The sequence below is a fragment of the Saccoglossus kowalevskii genome, chromosome 7 (assembly GCF_978046115.1).
Source record: "Saccoglossus kowalevskii chromosome 7, keSacKowa6.1, whole genome shotgun sequence".
Lineage (NCBI taxonomy): Eukaryota > Metazoa > Hemichordata > Enteropneusta > Harrimaniidae > Saccoglossus > Saccoglossus kowalevskii.
The window spans coordinates 26,770,503-26,796,441 of record NC_140647.1 but is presented as its reverse complement, the minus strand read 5'-3'; the positions used below and the strand labels follow the sequence as shown (position 1 = coordinate 26,796,441).

Sequence of the window (25,939 nt, the reverse complement as noted above, 5' to 3'; positions counted from 1 at the left end):
ACGCTACTACCACCACAACTGAAAAAGAGAACATTTTCACTTGCAAGCTCTTGTGATGAAACATGTATTTAAGTATGGTACACCGGCACTACATATTATACTTCACTGTTGAATGTGTGATGAAATTACTAAGTCTTACTAATACTTGATGAGCGGTGCGTGTTCCAATATAGTATTTCATTTCATATAGCTATTCATGTGAGAGTATCCTGTACCAAAAATGCATGACTGTATAAAGTAAAATGACTACCATGTATTATATGTGAATGTCACATAGAAGATTGTTACAACAAGATCAGCTAGCTGTGCACTAGCATGTATTTAGTTTTTATTGTTTGAACCAGTATATTTTGTTATTATAATATGTTATTGATTGCTTATTATATATTTATGCTAATAGTCATGATTTCTACAAAGAACATGCCTGTGACTGTGAAATGCCAAACCACACATTTACCGTTTTGTGTTTGTGTTCCACTGAAATAGACAATTATTGATTTTTTTGGTTGAAAATGATTATTCGTATCTGAGTAAATTTGAGATATTTCTCTTGTTGTAGCCATGCCCACCGATCCTGAAACAGTCGACTGTTTTCGGCTTTCCGACTCTAGCCGAATTAAAAGTGCTCCATCAAACGCCAAAATATGAGAGGAAGCCATGCTCTTGTACTATAATTTTATAATACTGCGTCATTTAACAATAATATTAACGATATATATTTTTCGGTCAGCGTTTTTTTTAAACGTTATATTTTTGGCGTAATGGTGTGCGAATTTACGCGTTTTCAAACGATCTAAAGTTGTAACATCAGTATACAAAAACCCTAAAATCAATGAGAAAAAGTTGGGATGGACATTCTCTTTATACCGTCATACCATAAACCCCCACGCGAAACAATTGCCCCCATTTATAAAAGAACAACTTGGACAAATGTTTTGGGATTTTGGATAACATTTTGAAGAGACCATATAGTCTGGAAGCTAAGGCCAAGAATTTGGAGTTTAACTGCACCCCACGTCAAACATTGTGGAAACAGACTTTTCTTATGCAAGATGTTCTGACTTTTTCAAAAATGTTTGTTTCCAGAACAGAAATGTCCTGAAAAGCTATGTAGCTATGGCTACATGAAAATATCATGAAATCGTTAAAAGATCTATATTTTCAATACATATGAAAATACGGATGTAAGGTTGGTACCAAAATGTTGATCGTGGATTGGCCCAATCATTTAAGACATCATATATGCTAACTAGGTAATTTGCATATTCAGAAATTACCAACAAACCTGTTTTTTCAATGAAAATTGTATATATTGCGTGTTTTGTTTTTTCTGGAACATATAGTCTTCACAACACTATTTTTGCTGATTATTATTCTGAAGGTTATCATTTTATTTTCTATAATTATAACATGTTATAAATAAGACAATGCAACTATGAACATGGCAATCAGATTTAAAAAAAATAAAATCTTTATCTATACAAATTATTTGCATACAGAACTAAGCACAATTATGCGAAATGAACAAGCTTTATAGCAAACTATTCACCATATCATGTGTCTTGGTTTTACATGAAAACAGTAATGATAACTCTGAAGAAAGTGTGCATCTGCACTGCAGCAAATTGTGCAAATACTTCAAATTTATGTTCTGTTACTTTACAAAACTAGTTTTGGGAAATCATACAAAACCTTCTAAGATTAATACATGTCCAATGTTTTCAAGGTGTTTTAAATCATCATTAGTCATAATCACTGTCTGCATCTGCCCTGAAATAGGTGAAGCTCTCGTGACCTTGCAAAAAACACCAATTTGCAGAAAAAATAATGTTCTGCCTTGATGATTAAATTTCGTCCCGTAACTTTAAGTTTACGTTTAAAGCTTCTGTTTCGATAGCGTTTCAAAAATGTATGCTTCAGCAGACTCTGATGATTCAGTTTTGATCAGTCGACATTTCACAAACTCTTTACAAAGTTGATCACCATTCTGTTGAGTAGTAGAAACTTCTCTGTTTTATCTTCTGCTGCTACCCCTGTTGAAATTGAAGTTAACTTCTCTGATTTAGAAAATGGATTCAACATGCTGGCAAGGACCTTGACTACACGTCTCACATCTTTCTCATCTTTTTTTTTATCCGGGAGGGTCCTGCCTCTTTGTAGAGCCACTTGCATTCATCTGACATACCAGCATATCTTCTGATGTTTTCAGTTATCTATGAGCGGTCATCTGTTATTTCAATCCATCTCCCAACTGCATCTTGATTTCTGCTTTTTCCAAGAATTCCTCCTGGTATTTTGCTCCTCTTGTTTATTGTTTCCTCAATAGATCCTCTGGAATCTTCGCAAATGGATTTTACTTTGATAGTTGAAAACCAAACTGACCATTTAGTTAGTATTCCCCACACCTCGCATAATGGTCTACAATCACTTTCAGCTTAGACTGTAATCATATGAATGGCATTTGGATCCCTGGTAACAAACATGATTTGATTTTATTATTTACCAGGGATGCAAATGTCATAATCGTGATCACACTCTAAGCTGAAAGTGACAATAGAATGTTTCTGAACCATTTTGCGTAAGGAACAACTGTTTATGAAATGTTTAGTATCAATGAGACAAGGGTACATAATTAAGTGTTAGTAAGTTGTAAGTCATGAAACCAAGATCCCATGAAAACATTGTCTCGTATTTTGACATGTAAAAGAACTGAATGATTTGGCGATTATCAATCCTGTTGGACATTAAATATCAAAATCTATGGTTTGAATATTTCACTGAAATATATACCTTGTTTAGTTAAAGAAACAACTTCTCCCAAAGCGGAAATTGTATCAATCACATTGTTGTTAAAGCGTCCCGGGTTCTTTCGCATGCTCATTGAAATACGTTCCAAATATCGCAGTGTACGAGACGAGATTTCCGTGGGATCTTAGCTTCATGACTACACACAATCCTATGGATTTCGATAACCCCTAGTTATCTATTTCCGATAAGATAAATGCTTGTACATGGTTAACTTAATTGCAATGCTATTTAAGAAATATGCAAATTAGCTAATATGCAAATTAGCTTATATGATGTCATAAATAATTGGGCAAATAGTGTTGTGAAGACTGTATCTTCCTGAAAAACCAATCACGCAATATATATAATTTTCTTTAAAAAGACAGTGTTGTTGCAAATGAGCTAATTAGCATATATGATGTCATAAATAATTGGGCCAATCCACGATCTACATTTTGGTACCAACTTTACTTCTATATCTTCATATGTATTGAAAATATAGATCTTTTAAGGATTTCATAATATTTTCAGGTTGCCATAACAACATGTCAATTTTCACCACTTTTAGGGCATTTTCCGCCTTGGAAACAGGCATTTTTGAAAATGTCAGATCATTTTGCGTAAGAAAAGTCTGTTTCCACAATGTTTGACGTGGGGTACAGTTAAAACCGTGTTTAGAAGGCTTTTGAGAAGTAGCTTCCAGACTAATATAGTTCGTGTTATGTAAGAGGTAGCAATGACGTGACGCGAAAACCGGTGCGTCAACAGTAAATCACGCAGAATTCACACGCAATTGTTTTTAATTATGCTGTCTAAAATTTTCTGAATTGTTTTGTGATTGGTGTTGATTTCACACTTCTGTGATCATTTCTTGCAATTTGATCTGCGTAATAAGTGGACTGTCAATATTTTGCGTCTACGTATTCTTTAATGTGATGTCGTAATTATGACAATCGCGATAACTCAAGTCGACATAGACATGGCGACCGTTGAGAGTTGTACGGCAATAGTAGTCGGCACTTCAATCGACTTTATCGACCACAATGCAATTGACTGTGATTGTACAGTACACGGTTGATCGCGGCGACCAGGCGCGTCAGAAAGGATATATTTTGTATCTAACTCAACCCTGTACGATAAACTTATAACGATAATATATGGTCTATATGGTCCACTCATTCTCGAGAAACAAATACCTGAGTAGCAATTCAGTCAAAGACAAGAAAATTGAATAAGAAATGCGTCTTACATAGATTAACGGCAATGTACGCTGACCAGCAAGTTATCATTCATATGTCAAAAAGGATATTTGAGTACTAGTATGCAAATGAGGAGTTAATGAAGAGCCTCGTTTTAAAATACATTAAAATAACATTTTAAACCTACATTTGAAACCCATTTTTTCACTTTGAAATTTATATTATACTTAATAACGTAAAAAATACTGATATTGATGCACCAATAAATGATTTTGGCCAAAAAATAGCAGGCATTTCACAAGCACTTTAATGTTATTATATGCGTATATTATAGCCATTCAAATTATAAAAATCACGCAGGAATTAAACATACCAATGATACAGATTCTTCTCTTATCTGACAAATACTAGACTAATTTTTGAACTAAACACAATTCTAATGGAGAAATTAATAGTATAATACTAAGGCGGTTATCTTGGAGTTATGCAAATAAGGAATGTTAAAATGATCACATGATTCGTCCAAGAGACATTCTAGTACCTTTTAACAAGAATGTCGCTTTTTAAATCACGAACAAATATTAATTGGAGGTGTTGATATGCCGTGTTATGGTATCGTGATGACCATTTCGGATTTATGAAAAAATAGAAAAAAATACCCAAGGATGATGTCATGCCACCATACCGATTCATCACGTCTATCGTCCCAGGAAACAAAATGCATCAAAATATTTTGTATTGACTCCAAATACAGGTCCAGCTCAAAAAACCATTAGCCTGCCGGGCGATATATGTCATTGATTAAATTAGACGACCACCGAAGATGACGTAATTCAACGCCTAATGAGATGGATTTAACGTCGCTATAATCAGGAAATAGTTTTATGTATATGATGTTTAGACATCATTCATTCAGTTAGCAACTGAATAGCAACTGAATCAGCAATAGCCTTTGTGCGTACTTCAAACAATGAAAATCGTTTGGCGAATAAATAATTGAAATTTACTACATATATTCTTCATCTCCTATGTAAAATAAAATAAATACAGTGACGTAGAGAGTGGTTTCTGCCATAGTGGGCTCTAAATAATGAGGAGAGACTTGTCTATAATGGAATGATAAGATCACTTGGACAATTAAATAATTGAAACATTCAAAACTGTTTGAATATATTGTATTAAATATATGTAATTGCTCCCATATCAAATCGAGTAAATAGAGCGAGGTTAAATGGTGGTTTGGGTCAAACCGTCCTGTAATGGAATGAAGAGCGACTCCTCTGTAATGGAATGACACGATCGCTTGGCCACTTAAATAATTGAAATGTTCAAAACTGTTTGAATATACTGTATTAAATATATTTAATAGCTCCCATATCAATTCAAGTAAATAGAGCGACGTTAGAGGGTGGTTTTGGTCATACCGTCCTGTAATGGAATGAAGAGCGACTCGTCTGTAATGGAATGACACGATCACTTGGCCAATTTAACTAACTGAAATGTTGAAAACTGTTTGAATATATTGTATTAAATATATTTAATAGCTCCCATATCAATTCAAGTAAATAGAGCGACGTTAGAGGGTGGTTTGGGTCATACCGTCCTGTAATGGAATGAAGAGCGACTCGTCTGTAATGGAATGACACGATCACTTGGCCAATTTAACTAACTGAAATGTTGAAAACTGTTTGAATATATTGTATTAAATATATTTAATAGCTCCCATATCAATTCAAGTAAATAGAGCGACGTTAGAGGGTGGTTTGGGTTATACCGTCCTGTAATGAAATGAAATGAAGAGCGACTCGTCTCCAATGGAATGAAAAAAAAAAAACGCTAGACTAGTTAAATATTTGAAATGTTCAAACGATAGCAAGGCATTGTATTTTATATATTTTATAGCTTTCATGCCAAAGACATGAAATACATAGACGTCAGTAATCGGTTAATGGCATGACATGGGCGCGTTTCACTCCGCTGCTAACAGTGTGAGTGCGTATGGTGCCAGGAAAGATTGTGTAAATGAACAGTGTATCGACCAAGGCTGTCGCTTTTACAAAAAACGGTCTTCGAACGAGCAAACTCTTTCGTAACGGTTCGTAAATTCTCTAAACATAACGGTATTTTCCGTTAGAGCGTGTATCCAGCACTTGTCAGGTGATCACACGTCACGTGACCGCTCTCTAATGGAACGCTCTCTAATGGAACGACGCGCTCTAATGGAATGGCTCGAGCTAGGTCTATTCGTGAAAATGTGTAACTCATTTTGTTTACATTGTGTTGGTTACTAAATCTCGACAGATCTAAATATTGCAAGATTAAAAATGTCAATTTTCAATCGATTTGTCATCAGCGCAACGCAGCGCGACGCATCGCAAAGTGGCGTGACGTCGAACGTTAATGTGTAAATAAGTAATGAAGAAAACAATAAATATATTTTTCAATAAGCATGAAAATGTTGATTTTGGTCAATAAATGCCATAAAAGAATATAAAATTTAACTAAATTTAATCAGACATACGTTGGGACATTTTACCTACCCATTCTTATGATATAATTAAAGTCTCGTATAAAATGATATTTAAATATTGAACTATGAAACTTAGTGAGAATAACCGAGTTTTGGAAAGATGTCGCCACATGCATGGCATGATGTCCTATATACTTACCACACCATATGGTTTGAAATTACTCCCGTTCGTGGTATTTAAAATGCAAATTTTGTTTAATTGTGTGTATAGACTCACTAATACCACATTACTTTTTATATATTTTTTTGAAATTTAAAACAATGTGAACGATTGTTAAAAAAAATTAAGGTAAATGGCTGATGGTAAATTTGCTATCAGACTAAGTAAACGGCTGAGGTAGTTCAGTGTGGGTATAGGTGCATGACAATGTTCGCGTGTATAGTTAACGCTGCCGCAAAGAAAACGAATTACGGTTTTTTCAATCATAAAAAGTGTAGCCATGGCGACGATGTGTTGGGCCATATTGATCGCTATTGTCTACTCTTTTCGATTAGTTTGATCGACGTGGTTTACAATATTAAAAATCGATATCAACTAATAAGATAACAGTCATAATATTGAGTTTATCTCAAGTTGTGAGTGTGACGACGATTTGCATGGAATCACTTGCACTATAGTATATTTGAGATGAGTCTAAGGGACAGGCCAATTAACACGATGAGTTTTAGGGTCTGGGTGTTTTGTAACGTCTTATTGTAGTGAAATATATTTGTTAACGCATTGTACATGTTTTTTTCCAAATAAGAACACATAAATCAGTCATTTAGAAAAGTTTCACAGTCGTGAACAGTGAGACTATGCTTGCAAATTTATAAACACAACCACAAAAATAATCATTTTCGTACGCCTCAGCTATGTTAATATTAACAAAAAACATGGTATATTAAAAATATCAAGTTATGTGACTAAATTTCATGGAAATTGTGTTGACTGGTTGAAATAAATAAATACAGCCACAGAAAACAAAATAAAGTAAATGTATTAAGTTATGTGATTAAATTTCACTAAAAAGTGTATTGTCAGGTTGAAATAAATAAATATAAAATGCTGTGTCCCGCTCTCATAACTGCTTTGTCACCAAAACTAACAACAAATTAAATATATATATATATATTAATAATTTACACCAAATGTGACTTTATAATTCTATTTCTCAAACATCTGTGCTAACTCGGGTGGAATGAGAGCGGACATCTGATTGGTTGACGCTCCTTTGTCATTCGAACCTTGGGATTTTCTAGTGAATAGGCTTGCTTGTTACAGAAGCCGTTGAGTCGGCTGCAATAGGTCTCTGTACCAGCATTTTCTATCCCCACAGATTGCCGCGTGAACCCAGTCTAATAAATTAACATACCACACAATAATAACCTTTACAATTTCAGTTTTAAGTAATGAATTTTAAAAATGAATAAAAAATAAGTAAATATTCAATGTGTGTTCAATATGGTAAAAACGTGAATTAATTTGCGTGTCAACTGATTCTTAGTTACAAAATGTGTGTTTGTCAATATATTATTATAAAACACCGTGGGTAGTGTGCTATTAATACACACTGTGCATTCTTTTCTTTGTAACATATGGTCGTCAATTTCATTTTACAAATTTGCATAACTTTATGTTTTATTACTGCAAAATGTCATAGTGGGTTGTATTCAATTGTTACAAATAATTGTGTTTTTTGTCTGGTTACGTTTTACACTTTAGAGACATAAAGATAAAGTTTCTCCTAAAAACGATCCATTTCAATACCCCCTCCTTAATGAGGTCACCAAATTTCCATGATAAAGCCCCGTTTAAAAAAAATTAAATTGCGGCCATTTTGTTATAAAGATACAATTTTGTTTTCATGAAGATGATTCTACATATCCGTATTTTTTCCTGGGCTCGAAAAAATAATTAAATACAATATATAATCAAAAGCGACAGTTGTAAAACACTATGAATTTCTTCTTTTTTCAGCCAAGAACAAGTATGCGAATTATACCAACAACTACATGCCTCTGAAGTTCCTCAGTTATTAGCACATTTTGAGAATATCATTATAGGAGTTACAAAGGATCTGAAATCACAGCAATCTGAAGTTACGCGACTCGAGAAAACACTGCGCAGGTATGAACGAAATAAAATTCATTTAACGTCGCTAGAGGGCGGACTCATCGTGTAAATGTCCGTTCTTGGTAATTGTATTCGTAGGGTGCATACTATTATTTGCGTGTACTGTAAATACTTGAATACTTCGATGTCGAGGTTACATTTTGTCTTACGAGTACACTTATTTTTTAAAGGTCCAATGAAATGCACCAGGACCACTTGAAGCAACTTGAAGATGAGATGGACGCTCAGATGCTACGATTAGAACAGAGGATACGGCAAGAGGTAAAAATGAACACTTGCAGTGCGTGCTTGGGAAACGGTGTACATACCTCTGGTTAGCCTATCAATTGAATGTAAACACATTGATTAAAATTTTTTTTTTCTTATTTCACTTTTCAGGAAAGGGAGAATGCGGAAGTTGATAAGTTCGAAATTCGACGCCAGATGGAAGACGAAATATCGGAGTTGCAGGCCAACTTGAAACGATTTCATAAGGTATTAATTCAATACATTACACAACTTCAGTTTGTTAATGTTCTGGTGCAATTCAAAAGTATTTTGATAATTTTGTTAATTCGATAAACCCATCATTATCTTTAGAGGGTTCCCAAAGCAGCACCACCACTTCTCTGTTTAGCAATGATATGTTTTGTTTTCACTCCAGCTGGAGAACCGTTTCCAGAGGGATACTGGCAGGGATGAAGCTTTAAGCAACCTCCGGAAACAAGTGGAAGAGTTGATGCAAGAAAATAGACACCTGAGGAGTAACTTAACTGAAACACAGACCGATCTAGCATTGGTGAGAACTGAACTCGACACCGTGCAATCCACGTGCGAAGAACAGAGGGGCTCACTGTCAACGTAAGCATATTAAACTTATATCGACGGAAACTGATAGTTCACAAAAAGCGCTATATATTTAATGTCTACATACTTGCGTGCATATAACTATATACTAATATATTAATTTACAGTGAAAAGGGAACACTTATGGAGTATGCGCATGAACAAGAAAACCTGACTCGTCAACTCCATTTACTGCAGTGAGTACCCCTTTCGTAAATTTGCCAAATACAGTCTGAAATTTTAAGATTATATTTTGCCGAAATAGAATTAAAAATCCATCTACTTTTGTCAATATTTGAAATTACTTGCTTTTACAGGGAAGTTAATAAAAAACTTCACGATACCAACGACGATCTGAGGGCAGCTCTGGAATCAAGCAAGCAGACGCAAAAGAGGGTGAGTAGTAAAACAAACGCAAAATCTACTAAACAATTTAAAACTCGGACATTACCCGAAACAATAAAATATCAAGTATTGTTTTGTAAAGTATACTTGATATACTGCTCCACTGTATCTTCGTAGTACAAATAATACACTGAAATTAATTATCATTTTTTTTTTCACGCCAGAGTATAAAATCTATTAGAGCAGCCGGGTCACGTGGTTCATTCATGAGTGACTACATTGACGAAGAGTTGCCAAATGATTTGTAAGTAATTCCCATGTGTGTTCGTAAAATGTTCCTTCTATATCAGAAGACACCGCTAGCGTACAGTATAGTGTAATATATGTGACCTTATATCCTGCTTCTATATTGTAAAATGTGTAATACACTTACTCCCTTGTACTGGATATGTAAAGCTATCGACATTACTAGGCGCATGACTGTCCTCCTCTTGTGTTGGTATGTATCTTTACCCTGCGATGAAACACCAACTTGATACGTGATGCTGCATATATAGTGGTGGAGGGTCTCCTTATTTGGGCATAGAATATTACGTAACTACGATACGTGTTTAAACTCCACAGTGTACAGACAGTTGGTATATTATCAAATACAAAACGAGGTTCACGCATATACGGATTGGATTTTTCACATCGGTATGACGAATGTTGTATTTTTTTTGGCTTTTAAATAAAAAAAGAGCATTTCATTCAATCTTTTTCATTTATATTCTGACCTAACCCGCTGCTTGGTGTACGCGGCCCCTGGCTTCTGCATTGCATACTGCATGTTGCATGCGTTCTGAGTAAAAATAATATCACAATGAAACACATTTTGTAACCACCACACATACTTCACTTAAATTAGCTACCATCACATAAACAAAAGCTTCTTAAAAAGTGTATACTGATGACGGTTATTATCTTTGATAAATTTAGGAGATTTCGTTTAAAGAATTAGTAGAAAATTCCTGAATTTAAAGCGCGGTGGTCGTCGCGCTGCGCATGTGCGAGATATATGGGACTCATATAAACAAAGATGGCAACTTTGACTGTTGCGCAGATCAACGAGTACGAACTGAGACGTTTCCAAGCTTAAATTAGGCAATTTTCATGTGATTGGAAGGTATCGAAAGAGTCACCGTCGGTAATCAGTGCAAGTCGCGCCCAGGTTAAACCTCATACTTGTGATTTCCATTTGAAGAACGCACTGGATTGTGGGAAAATCAATGTTTATCAACACAAATGTCGTACATGCGCAGCGCGACGACTACCGCGCTTTAACTGAAAATGGCAGTTTTTAAGAAGCATTGTCATTCTCAAGCTGTCAAGTTACACATTTCACGATCATTACACACCACCTGCTTCTGTATTCTTTCTTTCTGTTTCTGTTCTATGTCTAAATTGTAAATTCTATTTATGGAATATGTTCATTACAATATATTATGTGCATCGTTAATATGTTAGGGGGGCTAGTTTGAAATCAAGACACATGGTACTAATGTGAAGATAATTGTATTCATAATAATGCATGGCGTTTTACTGATTTGTCCACTTCATTCAATATTCATCCGATTTCAACACAGCCCGCGACAAACAAATATCAATCGATATCAATTTGAATAAGTGTGTGACGTCATGTGTATGCCTCGCTGGGGTACGTGTGACCATTATAACCACTGTAAACTTTACTCCACAGTAAACGTCCACGAAGCACCAAATCATCGAGGGCGTCATCGATAGAAGATGATAGTCTATTAGCGTGCGATCCGCAGATGAGAGGAATGATGGCCCCATATCAACGGACACTTGAGGACTGGGATGTCGGTAGGTTGTTGTCAAACACGATGAACAATTATTAAAAATGCAGTATGAAATTGTTGTTCTTATCCTCATCGCTCTTTTAAGTACAAATATCACTCCCACTGGATCCAATCATCAGACAGACTGTCCCTCTTATCAAACCTGGGGGGGTCAAACAAAGGTGGTGGTGTTTGATAAAACACCCCGGATGTAATTGTTTCCCGGATGTCAGGGTAATGCATAGTTACTTTTTTTCCCGTAATATTCTATGTAGCATTCATAATTGAAGAATGGCTTGGTGAGTGGTGGCGGAATATTTGACATCTCATTTGCATATTAACTATAGTTGTATCTGTTATTGTGTTACATAGCTCTAATTAATTTAACTCATTACGATTTTTGAAATTAAAAATAATACTTATTATGTAATACAGTGTGCCACTGTCCACAATTTACGGCATTACGTGACGTCATTAGTTTACATTGTCTTGTTGCGTTATTGTTACGTCGTTGACTGAATACGATACATTATTTACGCTCAAACTCAAGTTTATATTTTTGGACCAAATAAGTTTAACATAAAGTCAATAATATATTGCGAACCAACTTGGTACCCTCCATCACTATTTATTTGGACATGCAAATAAAAATATCAGGTTTTTGATGTTTCATAGTGTATCGCATACAGAATATAATTATTAATCGGTATAATAGTTGTCTTGTGTACGAGTACTTATTAATCTCTCTGTGATGACCTGTATTTGTCTGTAAATAAAAGTTTGTCCATTTATTATTAGATTCTGGAAATTCCACGTTGAGAGACCCAAACGAAGACTCCGAGTACGAAGCAAACAGCATCGACGAGGACATCAGAGTGGGTAGTCCTGCGAGATACGAAGATGATCAAATGCAGGCTATATCCGAGGCAGAGGTAATCCCTTTGGTTAATCTACATATTTCTAGTTTTTGATTTGTTTCTTAAAAACAGAAACAAAAATCAAACTTTTTTGCAGTTTTGATCTCGTATTTAGTCGTTACACTTCCATGAAAGCAGTTTTTGGCGTATGTTTCAGAATTGCCGCGACGACAACAGTATGGAGACTGACGTCACTGTTATACGTGCTAATAACACACTGACAGAACCAATGAACACGCCGAGACGAGCGAGTCCCACACTGAGCGTCAAAAGTGTCGACTCGAGGTCATCGCGCCCGGGGAGCGGCAGGAGGAGGGCGCTTCCCCAAATACCACTTAGGGTTAGTATTAGAATTAGAGTACCACGTAGTATTAAATACTCCTCACATAATATTTAATTTAATTTAATTTAATTTAATTTAATTTAATTTAATTTAATTTAATTTAATTTAATTTAATTTAATTTAATTTAATTTAATTTAATTTAATTTAATTTAATTTAATTTAATTTAATTTAATTTAATTTCAGGCGATAACTCCCAGCACAGCCATGCCGGAACGGATGTACAAAGTAGTAATGGCCGGTGACGCAGCTGTTGGCAAATCCAGTTTTATTCTTAGATTATGTAAAGGAATATTCCACAACAATCTTAACTCGACTCTCGGTAAGATGTCCCAATATTATGATGGCATTAAAAAGAATTACTTGCACGATGACCAGACCAGAGTGCAACACTCTTCGTTACGTAATATTTAAATTATTCTGTAAATCAAGTTTATTAAATTATATACTGTTTTTTTATATGAGTGTCCGCTTTTGTTTACAGGTGTTGATTTCCAAATGAAAACCCTAGAAGTTGATCAGAAGTTGACGACAATTCAATTATGGGATACGGCGGGACAGGAACGATTCCGCAGCATCGCCAAATCCTACTTCCGTCGAGCCGATGGCGTTCTTCTTCTCTATGACGTCACATTTGAGAGGTCCTTCATCAATGTACGAGATTGGATAGAGGCTATTGCGGTAAGTTTTCACAGCAATGTTTTGAATACAGCGCCATCTACTTTATGTTAATTTTTACTACCTGTCTTGTGGGCACTGTTTTCCACCAAAGTTTTGACGTTTGTTTACGTAATTTTCAGGATGGAGCTCAAAAGGAACTTCCGATCGTAATGTGTGGTAACAAGACTGATGCACGTGCCGAGACGACAGCCAAGGGAATACGGTGTATATCGACAGAGGAGGGCGAGAAATTAGCTAAGGTAAGAATTCCATTTCGTCTCAGCTGAGACAATCTGAGCGCACGTTCTGGTACACCTGGCTATCACCACAGTTCACATTCTGCTGTTCATCTTTAATAATGTTCTATATTATGTTCAAACAGGCCCATAATGCACTGTTTCTTGAAACAAGTGCCAAGGAGGGAGATGGAATCATTGAAGCTGTCACAGAACTTGCCAGGTATGAACTGCGGATCTTAAAGCGCGGTGGTCGGCACGCAGCGCGTGTTCGAATTTCATGTAAATAAACAATGTATTTTACACGCGTTGTATACGTCGTTATGAGTCTCATATCGAACAGGACGCGGCACAAAGACTGCCGCTCTTTAACAACAAAATCGAGAAATTATTGTATTCAAGTATTACAGAGACAATAAATTCGAAATAATACATTTTTATTTATACACATTTTATTTTAGACGTCTCCATGAACGTGAAGATTTAGAAGTACAGGAGATTGGTATGAAGCTGGGTGACGATTCAATGAAGAAAAAAGATAGCAAGTGTTGTAATATGTAACCAGGAATTCCCAGCGTTCACCGCGTGGCTTCAAATCAAAGCCTTCCATCGTCCGTATTTTTTTTAAAACAGCGTGATATCAATCCTATACATTAGCATTATATATAAGTTTCAAAGCAGTGGAGACATTTTTGACTTGGTGTGAGAGGACATATGCACATATATTCACAGAGCAACTTTGTATATATCACATTTTTCTTGTTATTTATACGATAAATTATAAAATCAACGAGTCCAGATTATCGTTGTTTTATAACATTCCATTTACATATATATATATTGTTTTTTTTTATACATAAACAAAAAAAATCTGAAAAATATGTTAAATATATTTAGGTGTAGGTTTTTTACGCGATTTGAGAACAGTTGGTGTTCACCAATAAGTGCCTTGCAATGACGAATATTCAATGATTTTTAAGTCTTTGAAATAAACATATATTTTTCAGTTATTCTCTATTAGTTGTTTCAACCATAGGTTCTGTCTAGATTAGTGTTGCAATACATTACATGTATATCAGGAAATTACGTTGAGCAATCTGTTACTATACAGCGTGACCCTTCGTTTTATGAAGCGTATACTGGTATAACATGTGCACGGTTGGCATAGAGACCTACACCACCAAGTGCACTGTGCAGATGTTTTAGACGGAGCAGATAATAGTGTTTCAGGCTACCCATCGATGTGGTTTATTCTTACTTCACAAAGCTTAAAAATGGCGGACTTCATAGCAACGTGAATTTGACATCACTACTATCACTGTATTTTGGTCGGATAAAATATACTTTATATGTTGTACACAGCGGTACAAACACGAATCCCCAAAACGAATTACAAAATCCTATTCATTAGTTTAAAAAAATAATACAGTTAACCGCGTTCACGAGTAGCCTGAAGAGATTGTATAACTCAGATTGTGGCGTTCCTTGACATATCTGTTTTGTATCAATATTGGTTTGAGATAGATAACATTCAGATCTATCTGTGTAAATATACTTCTTAGTCATATACCTACTAGATATACATTTTAGCGTCTTATTTATCTCTAGTGTTCATTCGATTTCATTAAGTATGTATATATTTTATCATTTTTTTGGAAGTTCCTTTCATTGTATATATTTTCTTCAGCTCTGGAAAGTACAATCAGTACTAATCACTTTGTTGCCATGACATCAAATATGGACATTAGACTAATCGTTTTTATTTATCAAATCGAATGTGCCATTATTCAATGTATTTATCAGGTTTATTTTTTTCAGGCATATTTTAGTAACGTTTTTCTCGAGGCTGTAATTATAGATTATTTTTAGGATTATGCAGGGTTATATGTACCAGCCAGGTGTACGCCACCTGACCTTCGAACCCGGGACGTGTCAAAGACAGTAGTAGCAAAACAACTCAACTTAGCCAACCACACCCCATTCACCGATGCTAAAATTGAAAAGGAAAACCGGAGTTGAGAAGATAGTGTAGTGTAGAATAGTAAATATATATACATATGTTTTTTTGGGGGTAACGTCCGGGGCTTTAAGGTGAAGGCGTACACATGGCTGAAATATTTGGCGTGTTTGCCAGGCAAGTTTATATATTACAAATACAGACGGTCTTATTTGCCGTCTTTTTACATGATCAGTGTGGACAGACTATTAATTGCCATATTTGGTTATATTCATGACGTGCTGCGCAGTACACGCCGTTATTATTCGTTTGCCGAGCATGCGCATTATCTGAAACAATTACGACCAATGAAAAAGGCGTTAACGTTTGTAAACATGGCTGGTAAACACTATTTACGTAAATAGAACAGAGTAGGATAGCTTTAGTCTTATCTATAACACGATCTATAGCACACACATACTGATTTTATGGGGGGCATCGAATCTCATGGCACGCAGGTCGTATACAAATTCAAGTGAGAAAGAGATTTCAATAGCACTGTATCACAAAAAAAAGTAAAAGTAACCCGTAAAACATTACATTATATTTGAATTGGAATACCGCGGGTCTTGTTTCCCTCTCGGATGAAATAAACAACAAACGAATAGTTAAAATGAGCAATCGTTATTTTAGACGACAGGATTATCAATCAATAGTACCAACCCTACTAGCTACCAATATATACGATATTAACTAAGTTTTATCGTCGATATACTACTATGTTACATTGCGTTTTTCCAAAATGCTTTGCAAGTGATACGTTATGAAGGAAGCCATGATTTTATCTTTGTTTTATATTTACAGATTTATATTGATTTTCATTCATTCTTTCTCACATAATTGTTCTAAGAGATGAAGATTATTATATATACAAGATAGTCATTTTTTCTGTTTTCATTACTCCGTGTCGTAGATATACTGTCCTGTTTTCTCCAAATTTTGTTGTCACTAGAACATTTGACATATGTTTTGTTGTCACTAGAACATTTGACATATGTTTTGTTGTCACTAGAACATTTGACATATGTTTTGTTTTCGCTAAAACATTTTTACTGAATGTATCACAAAATCAATTCACTATTTGTTGTCACTCGATCGTTTTCCTGTTACTTCGTGTTGTCACTATATTTTTTCACTGTTTTCACCACTTCGTGTTGTTACGACACTAGTTACTGTTTCACTACTTCCTGTTATCACTAGACCAGTTTTCATGTTTTCACTACTTTGTGTTGTCAATGTCGATTAGTTTAGTGTTTCCCTACCAGTTTTCATGTTTTCACTACTTTGTGTTGTCAATGTCGATTAGTTTAGTGTTTCCCTACCAGTTTTCATGTTTTCACTACTTTGTGTTGTCAATGTCGATTAGTTTAGTGTTTCCCTACCAGTTTTCATGTTTTCACTACTTTGTGTTGTCAATGTCGATTAGTTGAGTGTTTCCCTACCAGTTTTCATGTTTTCACTATTCCGTACTATCACTAGACCAGTTTTCATGTATGTTTCATGTTTTACCAGTATCACTACTTCGTTTTGTCACTAGATCATTTTATTCCTTTCACTACTTCGTGTTGTCACTAGACCATTTTATCCATTTCACTACTTCGTGTGTCATTAGATCATTTTACTGTTTTCACTACCTCGTGTTCTCACTAGATTCATTTTATCCTTTTCACTAATTCGTGTTGTCACTAGATGATTTTACTGTTTTCACTACCTCGTGTTGTCACTAAATTCGTTTTATCTTTTTCACTAATTCGTGTTGTCACTAGATCATTTTACTCCTTTCACTACTTCGTGTTGTCACTAGACCATTTTATCCATTTCACTACTTCGTGTGTCATTAGATCATTTTACTGTTTTCACTGCCTCGTGTTGTCACTAAATTCGTTTTATCCTTTTCACTAATTCGTGTTGTCACTAGATCATTTTATTCCTTTCACTACTTCGTGTTGTTACTAGACCATTTTATCCATTTCACTACTTCGTGTGTCATTAGATCATTTGACTGTTTTCACTGCCTCGTGTTCTCACTAGATTCATTTTATCCTTTTCACTAATTCGTGTTGTCACTAGATAATTTTACTGTTTTCACTACCTCGTGTTAATATAAAATAATATTTGTGATTTCTACTTGGTTTTATGACCAGGTCCAGTGTTCACTACTTTTTGGTATCACTGGATCATTTTGCTGTTTTCACTACTTGTTATCGGCACAATAGTCATTTTACTGTTGTCACTTCATTGTGTTATCACTAGTTTATTATAGGTGTAGGTGTATTACATAATCTGTAAGCCATATTTTTCATAACAATATTATCTTATGTGGTAAGGCAATTATGAACAAATTACATGGAAATAAATGAATAAACAGCATGTGTATACGGTGTGTATATCATCATTTATAGAACTATTCATATTATCTATATATTGACACATCGAACTACATGTTCCCAAATATAGAATATACCGTAATACGTCAAGCCAATCGTAAGCACTTCCGTTGACATCATTAATATCATGTGATGTCACCATAAAGATGTCCCACTAAATGATAAATAAATTTGTTTGAATATTCTTAAACTTTATGATATCTCTTAAAATAACGACACGCATGAACACCATTTCCAGTATTTAAGCCGTTTACACTACTTGAATAGCGCCTTGACGTAATCTTGACGCGTATTCATTTCGAGGTTGTGACGTCACTCGCGGCCTTATAATTTATAGTCATCACAAAATACACAATTGCCCCCTGTGAGGGCGCTTGAAAATACAAATATGTGACTCGTTTTCACTTTTTTCAAGTTTGAAATTGATCGCGTGTAACCGAGGTAAAGTAATATTTCTGTCGCAATATCTTCGTCGTGAAGAATGAACCCGAGAAACGGTAATCTATTATCCAAGCATATACTATCAAGTATACATTCCAAGTATTTATTATCAAGTATACTAGTATATTCCTACGTATCTATTTTAAATTATAGTAACTATTATAAAGTATAAATTCCTAGTATCTATTATAAAGTATATATTCCCAGTATCTATTATAAAGTATATATTCCTAGTATCTATTATTAAGTATATATTCCTAGTATTTATTATAAAGTATATATTCCTAGTATTTATTATAACGTATATATTCCTAGTATCTATTATAAAGTATATATTCCTAGTATTTATTATAAAGTATATATTCCTAGTATCTATTATAAAGTATATATTCCTAGTATCTATTATAAAGTATATATTCCTAGTATTTATTATAAAGTATATATTCCTAGTATCTATTATAAAGTATATATTCCTAGTATCTATTATAAAGTATATATTCCTAGTATCTATTATAAAGTATATATTCCTAGTATCTATTATAAAGTATATATTCCTAGTATCTATTATAAAGTATATATTCCTAGTATCTATTATAAAGTATATATTCCTAGTATTTATTATAAAGTATATATTCCTAGTATCTATTATAAAGTATATATTCCTAGTATTTATTATAAAGTATATATTCCTAGTATTTATTATAAAGTATATATTCCTAGTATCTATTATAAAGTATATATTCCTAGTATCTATTATAAAGTATATATTCCTAGTATTTATTATAAAGTATATATTCCTAGTATCTATTATAAAGTATATATTCCTAGTATTTATTATCAAGTATACTAGTATATTCCTACGTATCTATTTTAAATTATAGTAACTATTATAAAGTATAAATTCCTAGTATCTATTATAAAGTATATATTCCCAGTATCTATTATAAAGTATATATTCCTAGTATCTATTATTAAGTATATATTCCTAGTATTTATTATAAAGTATATATTCCTAGTATTTATTATAAAGTATATATTCCTAGTATTTATTATAAAGTATATATTCTAGTATCTATTATAAAGTATATATTCCTAGTATCTATTATAAAGTATATATTCCTAGTATTTATTATAAAGTATATATTCCTAGTATTTATTATAAAGTATATATTCCTAGTATCTATTATAAAGTATATATTCCTAGTATTTATTATAAAGTATATATTCCTAGTATTTATTATAAAGTATATATTCCTAGTATTTATTATAAAGTATATATTCCTAGTATCTATTATAAAGTATATATTCCTAGTATTTATTATAAAGTATATATTCCTAGTATTTATTATAAAGTATATATTCCTAGTATCTATTATTAAGTATATATTCCTAGTATCTATTATTAAGTATATATTCCTAGTATCTATTATTAAGTATATATTTCTAGTATTTATTATAAAGTATATATTCCTAGTATCTATTATAAAGTATATATTCCTAGTATCTATTATTAAGTATATATTTCTAGTATTTATTATAAAGTATATATTCCTAGTATCTATTATTAAGTATATATTCCTAGTATTTATTATAAAGTATATATTCCTAGTATTTATTATAAAGTATATATTCCTAGTTTCTAGTATTAAGTATACATTACAAGGATCTATTATCAACTATATATTACATGCATATATTATTAAATATATATTCTAAGTATCTATTGTTAATATAACTTGCCTTAATAACGAATAGCTTACTTTTCCAAATACGAGTACAATGTGATCATCACATTTGACAATATATAGTGACAGCGCCACCAACGGCAATACATTTCTTTCATTAACACTAAAGTATACTTCAACATTAGATCCAAGCATGACCGAATGAATAATCGGAAATTATATCTTCTGCTAAAATAATTTCCTGTGTCATCGTCAGACATAAATTTGCGATAATATTATTTTTCTTTGAGCACATGTACTAGTTCAACACATTACCATGGAAACGAGAACGTACTTGTGATGCCACTCTATAATTGTTGGTGTATTTCGACTCGTGTACAGAGTGGCTACCCAAGCTTTGTCTGAGAGGTGAACCCCCCCTCCACATAAGGTATCAGAAATTATATATCACAGGTGCACTCTATTTTGACACTGAAAGTCCCATTTAATGTATTGTGTTTTACTATTTTAGCAAGGTAGGCATAATAAGTTCATGTAAATAATTTTTATTATATTCATTATGGTTAATATCATATTTGTGTTATCATTAATCACGTGATGTGACTATATTATCCATATTGATATTACTTGTATAATTCTCATCATTTGTTTGTCTTGCATGGTTACATGGTATGTAACTTTTGTCGTGATTTAATTGTTATAAAGTACATTAATATACAAACAATTTATTTATTTATTTATTGAAATCACATGTTTTTCGTTCAATTTCTGCACACGACTAGATGTTTTATGAAATTGCTCATAGATTTTCATAAATGTTGAAAATCATTATTCTAGAGCCACCAGAGCCAATGAGCTAATTAAACGGTCAAACATTAATCAACCTGATGCAAACCACTGTATTATTTGTTTCAAAGCTATTTCGGGAATTTGTAATGATGATGTTTATAGCAGATTATCACCTTTCAAAGAGGGTATTTTTACGGGAGAGTTTAGTGCTGCATACAATAAAGTATGAAGATCGTCATGTAAATCAACCCTGAAACATCTTTGAAAACCTCATGTGCCCCCCAAACCTCAATCTCCACAGGCAGTACTAGAAAAGTGGACGCATACATAGAGGGATCATTTCTATGTTAGACGTGATACTCATTCAAATATCGAAGCACGGGGAAGGACGGAGTACTAAAAACAAGATTTCCCGCCGCAGTCTCTGCAAGGCATGATAATGTAATTAGCCTACGAATGACTTCTAGCCTGATTTATTTGCATATGATACCATCGTTCATGCTATACTGCTTATATATCAGTGCAGCACGGAAGATTTTTTCAGGTAACACAGCTGAATTACCATATGACATTGTATTCAAGGAGATTGTAAATATAATTAAAGTGGGCGTTTTATCAAAACAGAAATCGATCACAGCACTGCCTCAGATCAATTCAGGAGAAACTTAGACTCTGGTCGCGACGTTGAAGTGCATACGTGGAGATTGAATTGCGTAAATACTTCGTTGACAAGTTTGTGTGCATAGAACATGGATGAAGGTCAGACTAATAGTCAGGAAGGGTGATGCTCCACGCAAGGCTGATAATCACTGATGATATCAGTGCTGTTGAAAACCTCAGCTCAGAGATATATATGGATGATAGAAACATACTGCATGAGGTACACTGCAACGCCACTATTACAGAATTTAACGACTACAATAAACACAGGGTGCACAGAGTTACTTATGAATGAAAAGTTACACACCTATGATTCTAGTTGTAGTAATCAAGATAACCCTAACAACAATCTCTGTACATTATCAGTCTGTCATGGTCAAATTGTCAATTCTATACGTGCGTACACCAATGACATTTCTATCTACATCTATATGCTCATCATTGGTTTAGAAGCAAACAACTTATTGAAGAACTGATTGTTACATCGGCTGCCTATGATCAACAAGCACAGGACTACGTGACCACAAGATAATGTCACCCATATTTATGCTGCAATAAACAACTTCGATCAAAAATGAAGAAACATACGTTGACTTGGCAGAAAAAAACTAATTTACATACAAACAATCAGAAATCAGCAAATTCGCAGCAAAGTTGTTTGCAGGAAAAAACAAACTTTGCAGTAACCTATCAATACTTTGCAGAATTCCCTTAATTTGTTTAAGACGTACGTTGCGTGCACAGTCAGCTAGCGCAGACGTGATAATAAAATAAATGCGATATTTACTATATGGGACCGCCATCTTGAATGCGGCATAAAACTAAATAAGGGAGTCATATATTTTATTATCACGTGCGCGCCATCGGCTGAGACTGTGGTTGCGTGCATCTCTATTGGTTTATTTAGTAACGTTATTATTCATTATTTATTTTTAGGGAATATTTTTGTCATTTTTAGTTGAAATGATACTAGCCTCATTGCTGTCAAAATTGAGTTCTTATAGGAAAGATGAGCTCTATCGTTTCTTCGTGTTATGACGATTTCCTCACTGTTAGGCAGAATTGTTTCCATCTTAAACAGCCAATATTTTCCAGGAAAAAATGTTATTTTTTATTCCAACTTTTACCATGCAAAGAAAAAATAAATCAGACTGCAAGCCATAGATTACGATCAAATGTATTCTTTATTCTTATAATAATGAATCTTATAAACTTCAAGCATCTCAAAAAAACAAACGTATCAGTTGCCAGGCTTCTTGAGCAATCTTAAATTTAGAACTAATTTTAAATATACCCCATTTTTTCATAAGCTTCTAATAATTTCCCAGATACTCAATTCGAGTAAATCTCAGTCTGTAAGTGGACTGCAAGTATTTCCTGGCATCACGTGAATAGGAACATGCCGATAGTTGATCACCAAGCCATGACCATGATGTGAACAAAATGATAGCACCATATACACTAAGACAAAGACAGTGGTGTGTGAGAAAGATATTGAGACAGTGATGTGTGGGAAAGATATTGAGACAGTGGTGTGTGAGAAAGATATTGAGACAGTGATGTGTGAAAAATATATTGAGACAGTGGTGTGTGAGAAAGATACTGAGACAGTGATGTGTAAGAAAGATATTGAGACAGTGATGTGTGAGAAAGATATTGAGACAGTGATGTGTGAGAAGGATACTGAGACAGTGGTGTATGAGAAAGATACTGAGACAGTGTTGTGTGAGAAAGATATTGAGACAGTGATGTGTGAGAAAGATACTGAGACAGTGGTGTATGAGAAAGATACTGAGACAGTGATGTGTGAGAAAGATACTGAGACAGTGGTGTATGAGAAAGATACTGAGACAGTGATGTGTGACAAACATACTGAGACAGTGATGTGTGAGAAAGATACTGAGACAGTGATGTAAGAGAAACATACTGAGACAGTGATGTGTGAGAAAGATACTGAGACAGTGATGTGTGACAAACATACTGAGACAGTGATGTGTGACAAACATACTGAGACAGTGATGTGTGAGAAAGATACTGAGACAGTGATGTGAGAGAAACATACTGAGACAGTGATGTGAGAGAAACATACTGAGACAGTGATGTATGAGAAAGATACTGAGACAGTGTTGTGCGAAAAAGATACTGAGACAGTGATGTGTGAGAAAGATACTGAGACAGTGATGTGTGTAAAAGATACTGAGACAGTGATGTGTGAGAAAGATACTGAGACAGTGATGTGTGAGAAAGATACTGAGACAGTGATGTGTGAGAAAGATACTGAGACAGTGATGTGTGAGAAAGATACTGAGACAGTGATGTGTGAGAAAGATACCGAGACAGTGGTGTGTGAGAAAGATACTGAGACAGTGATGTGTGTAATAGATACTGAGACAGTGATGTGTGAGAAAGATACTGAGACAGTGATGTGTGAGAAAGATACCGAGACAGTGGTGTGTGAGAAAGATACTGAGACAGTGATGTGTGTAATAGATACTGAGACAGTGATGTGTGAAAAATAAGTGAATTTTTAGACAGAGTGTCACAAACCAAACAAAATTTTAACTTGTTTTATATTTAATAGTGTATTATTGCAGTCGTACAACTATGTTTATTATTTTTATAAATTATTCATTTATTATTCTTGTAGGGTACATTCAAGACAACTGGAATGTAATTGTTTAGAAAGAAAGAAAGAAATCTCGATAAATAGATTTTCATTGTGTGTAATCAAAGATTTGTAAGATAGATAAAGCTATTCAAAAGTGTGATATGCGATGAAGGTTATGTTAAACTGCGATATGGTCACAAAATTACAGTGAGTCCCTTAAAAAAAACTAATGCTGCTGATCTCAGATTTGGGAGTGCCTGTTCATATTCGCGAATCATGTAATACGTATATTTTGAATAGGACGATAATCTCGTTCATTTTTGTTTAAAGGGCGGTAGTTGTCTCGCTGCGCATGTGCGACATTTGTGTTGATAAACATTGATTTTCCCACAATCCAATGGACTCTTCAAATGGAAATCACAAGTATGAGGTTCGACCCGTGCGCGATTTGTACTAATTACTGCCACTGACTCCTTCGATAACCTCCAATCACATAAAACATACCCAACTAAAACGTTTCAGTCTGTACACGTTGATCTGCGCAACAGTCAAAGTCGCCATCTTTGTTTATATGAGATCTATATATCTCATGCATGCGTTGCTCGACGGCTACCGCCCTTTAAGCAATCGAGCATTTCCAAACACCCACTGGATTCTGTGACGATATTGGTTCGACCTATGTTCGCATAATGAGCATGAAGTGGCGTCGCTTTCAAAACTACATATTAAGTAACATAATTATGAAAGTTATCTACCCTTATGTTACAAAGGATTTGTATAATTTATCTATTCCAGCACGTTTCTAGCACGATTACTAGCATGTGAGTTGATATTACAAGCGATGATGTGTTATATCCAGTGTTGGGTATAATACAAATATCTTCCCTGAAGGCAAACACAATTTGACAAAACATTACAAATTTAGCAATATCACAAAAAATGTATTTCGTGCAATTAAAAAAAGTCAGATTTGAACAATGAATGAATGTGTTGTGAAGTGATATTTGCATCACGGTGTGAAAAGTAATCATGTAATATCATCTCAGTTTGCAGTTTTCCTCGTGTAATAATCAGCATTTATTTCCTGTGTCAGTATGGCTGCACATTTTTTTTCTAAATCCTCCATGCTCTGCCAAGTATTTCAAAGGTTTAATTAACCCTAATGTTGATATACTAGTATGTTCAATGCGCCCATCCAGCGACGAATGTTTTATGAGAACAATTACGCGACCCGAGTTGACATGACTCGACAGGCCTGTCATGATTATACAATGTTATATACAATATATTTATCAGAAATATATATATATATAAATAAAATGAAAGATGCAATGGCACGTTTAACAGTTGTTCGTGAATGGTCGTATCATTAGTGATACCGTGTCGGACGATGTTGTCGAGCACCTTACTGTGTTACACGGGGTGTTAATTAGACTTGTATACAGTTTCTTGTTTATTTATTGGTGTTTTTTTAAGAAAATTAAATATGGGCGTCTATAAATGGCAAAAGCCAGGTTACAGAAAAATTGGATTATTTCGCTTATCCTGGCTTTCGCTATTTACACACTTCTGTGA

At 34.1% G+C, this 25,939-nt stretch overlaps 1 protein-coding gene across 6 annotated transcripts in view; it reads left to right on the top strand.

Moving 5' to 3' along the window:
- The window catches only part of LOC100376046 (ras and EF-hand domain-containing protein-like), a 45,585-nt gene extending 27,421 nt beyond the window's left edge, over positions 1-18,164 (top strand). For 5 of the 6 annotated variants that reach the window (XM_085501386.1, XM_085501387.1, XM_085501389.1 and 2 more), the window contains 16 exons: positions 8,477-8,626; positions 8,803-8,893; positions 9,011-9,106; positions 9,276-9,472; positions 9,586-9,654; positions 9,775-9,853; positions 10,027-10,106; positions 10,427-10,498; positions 11,541-11,668; positions 12,442-12,575; positions 12,718-12,900; positions 13,089-13,224; positions 13,387-13,583; positions 13,703-13,822; positions 13,945-14,021; positions 14,260-18,164. In XM_085501386.1, coding sequence (XP_085357512.1) covers positions 8,477-8,626; positions 8,803-8,893; positions 9,011-9,106; positions 9,276-9,472; positions 9,586-9,654; positions 9,775-9,853; positions 10,027-10,106; positions 10,427-10,498; positions 11,541-11,668; positions 12,442-12,575; positions 12,718-12,900; positions 13,089-13,224; positions 13,387-13,583; positions 13,703-13,822; positions 13,945-14,021; positions 14,260-14,359 — 1,909 coding nt within the window. In that variant the 3' untranslated portion in view covers positions 14,360-18,164. The remainder of the gene's footprint in view (positions 1-8,476; positions 8,627-8,802; positions 8,894-9,010; positions 9,107-9,275; positions 9,473-9,585; positions 9,655-9,774; positions 9,854-10,026; positions 10,107-10,426; positions 10,499-11,540; positions 11,669-12,441; positions 12,576-12,717; positions 12,901-13,088; positions 13,225-13,386; positions 13,584-13,702; positions 13,823-13,944; positions 14,022-14,259) is intronic. The other variant, XM_085501391.1, reaches the window with a different exon arrangement.
- The last annotated feature ends 7,775 nt before the right edge of the window (positions 18,165-25,939 follow it).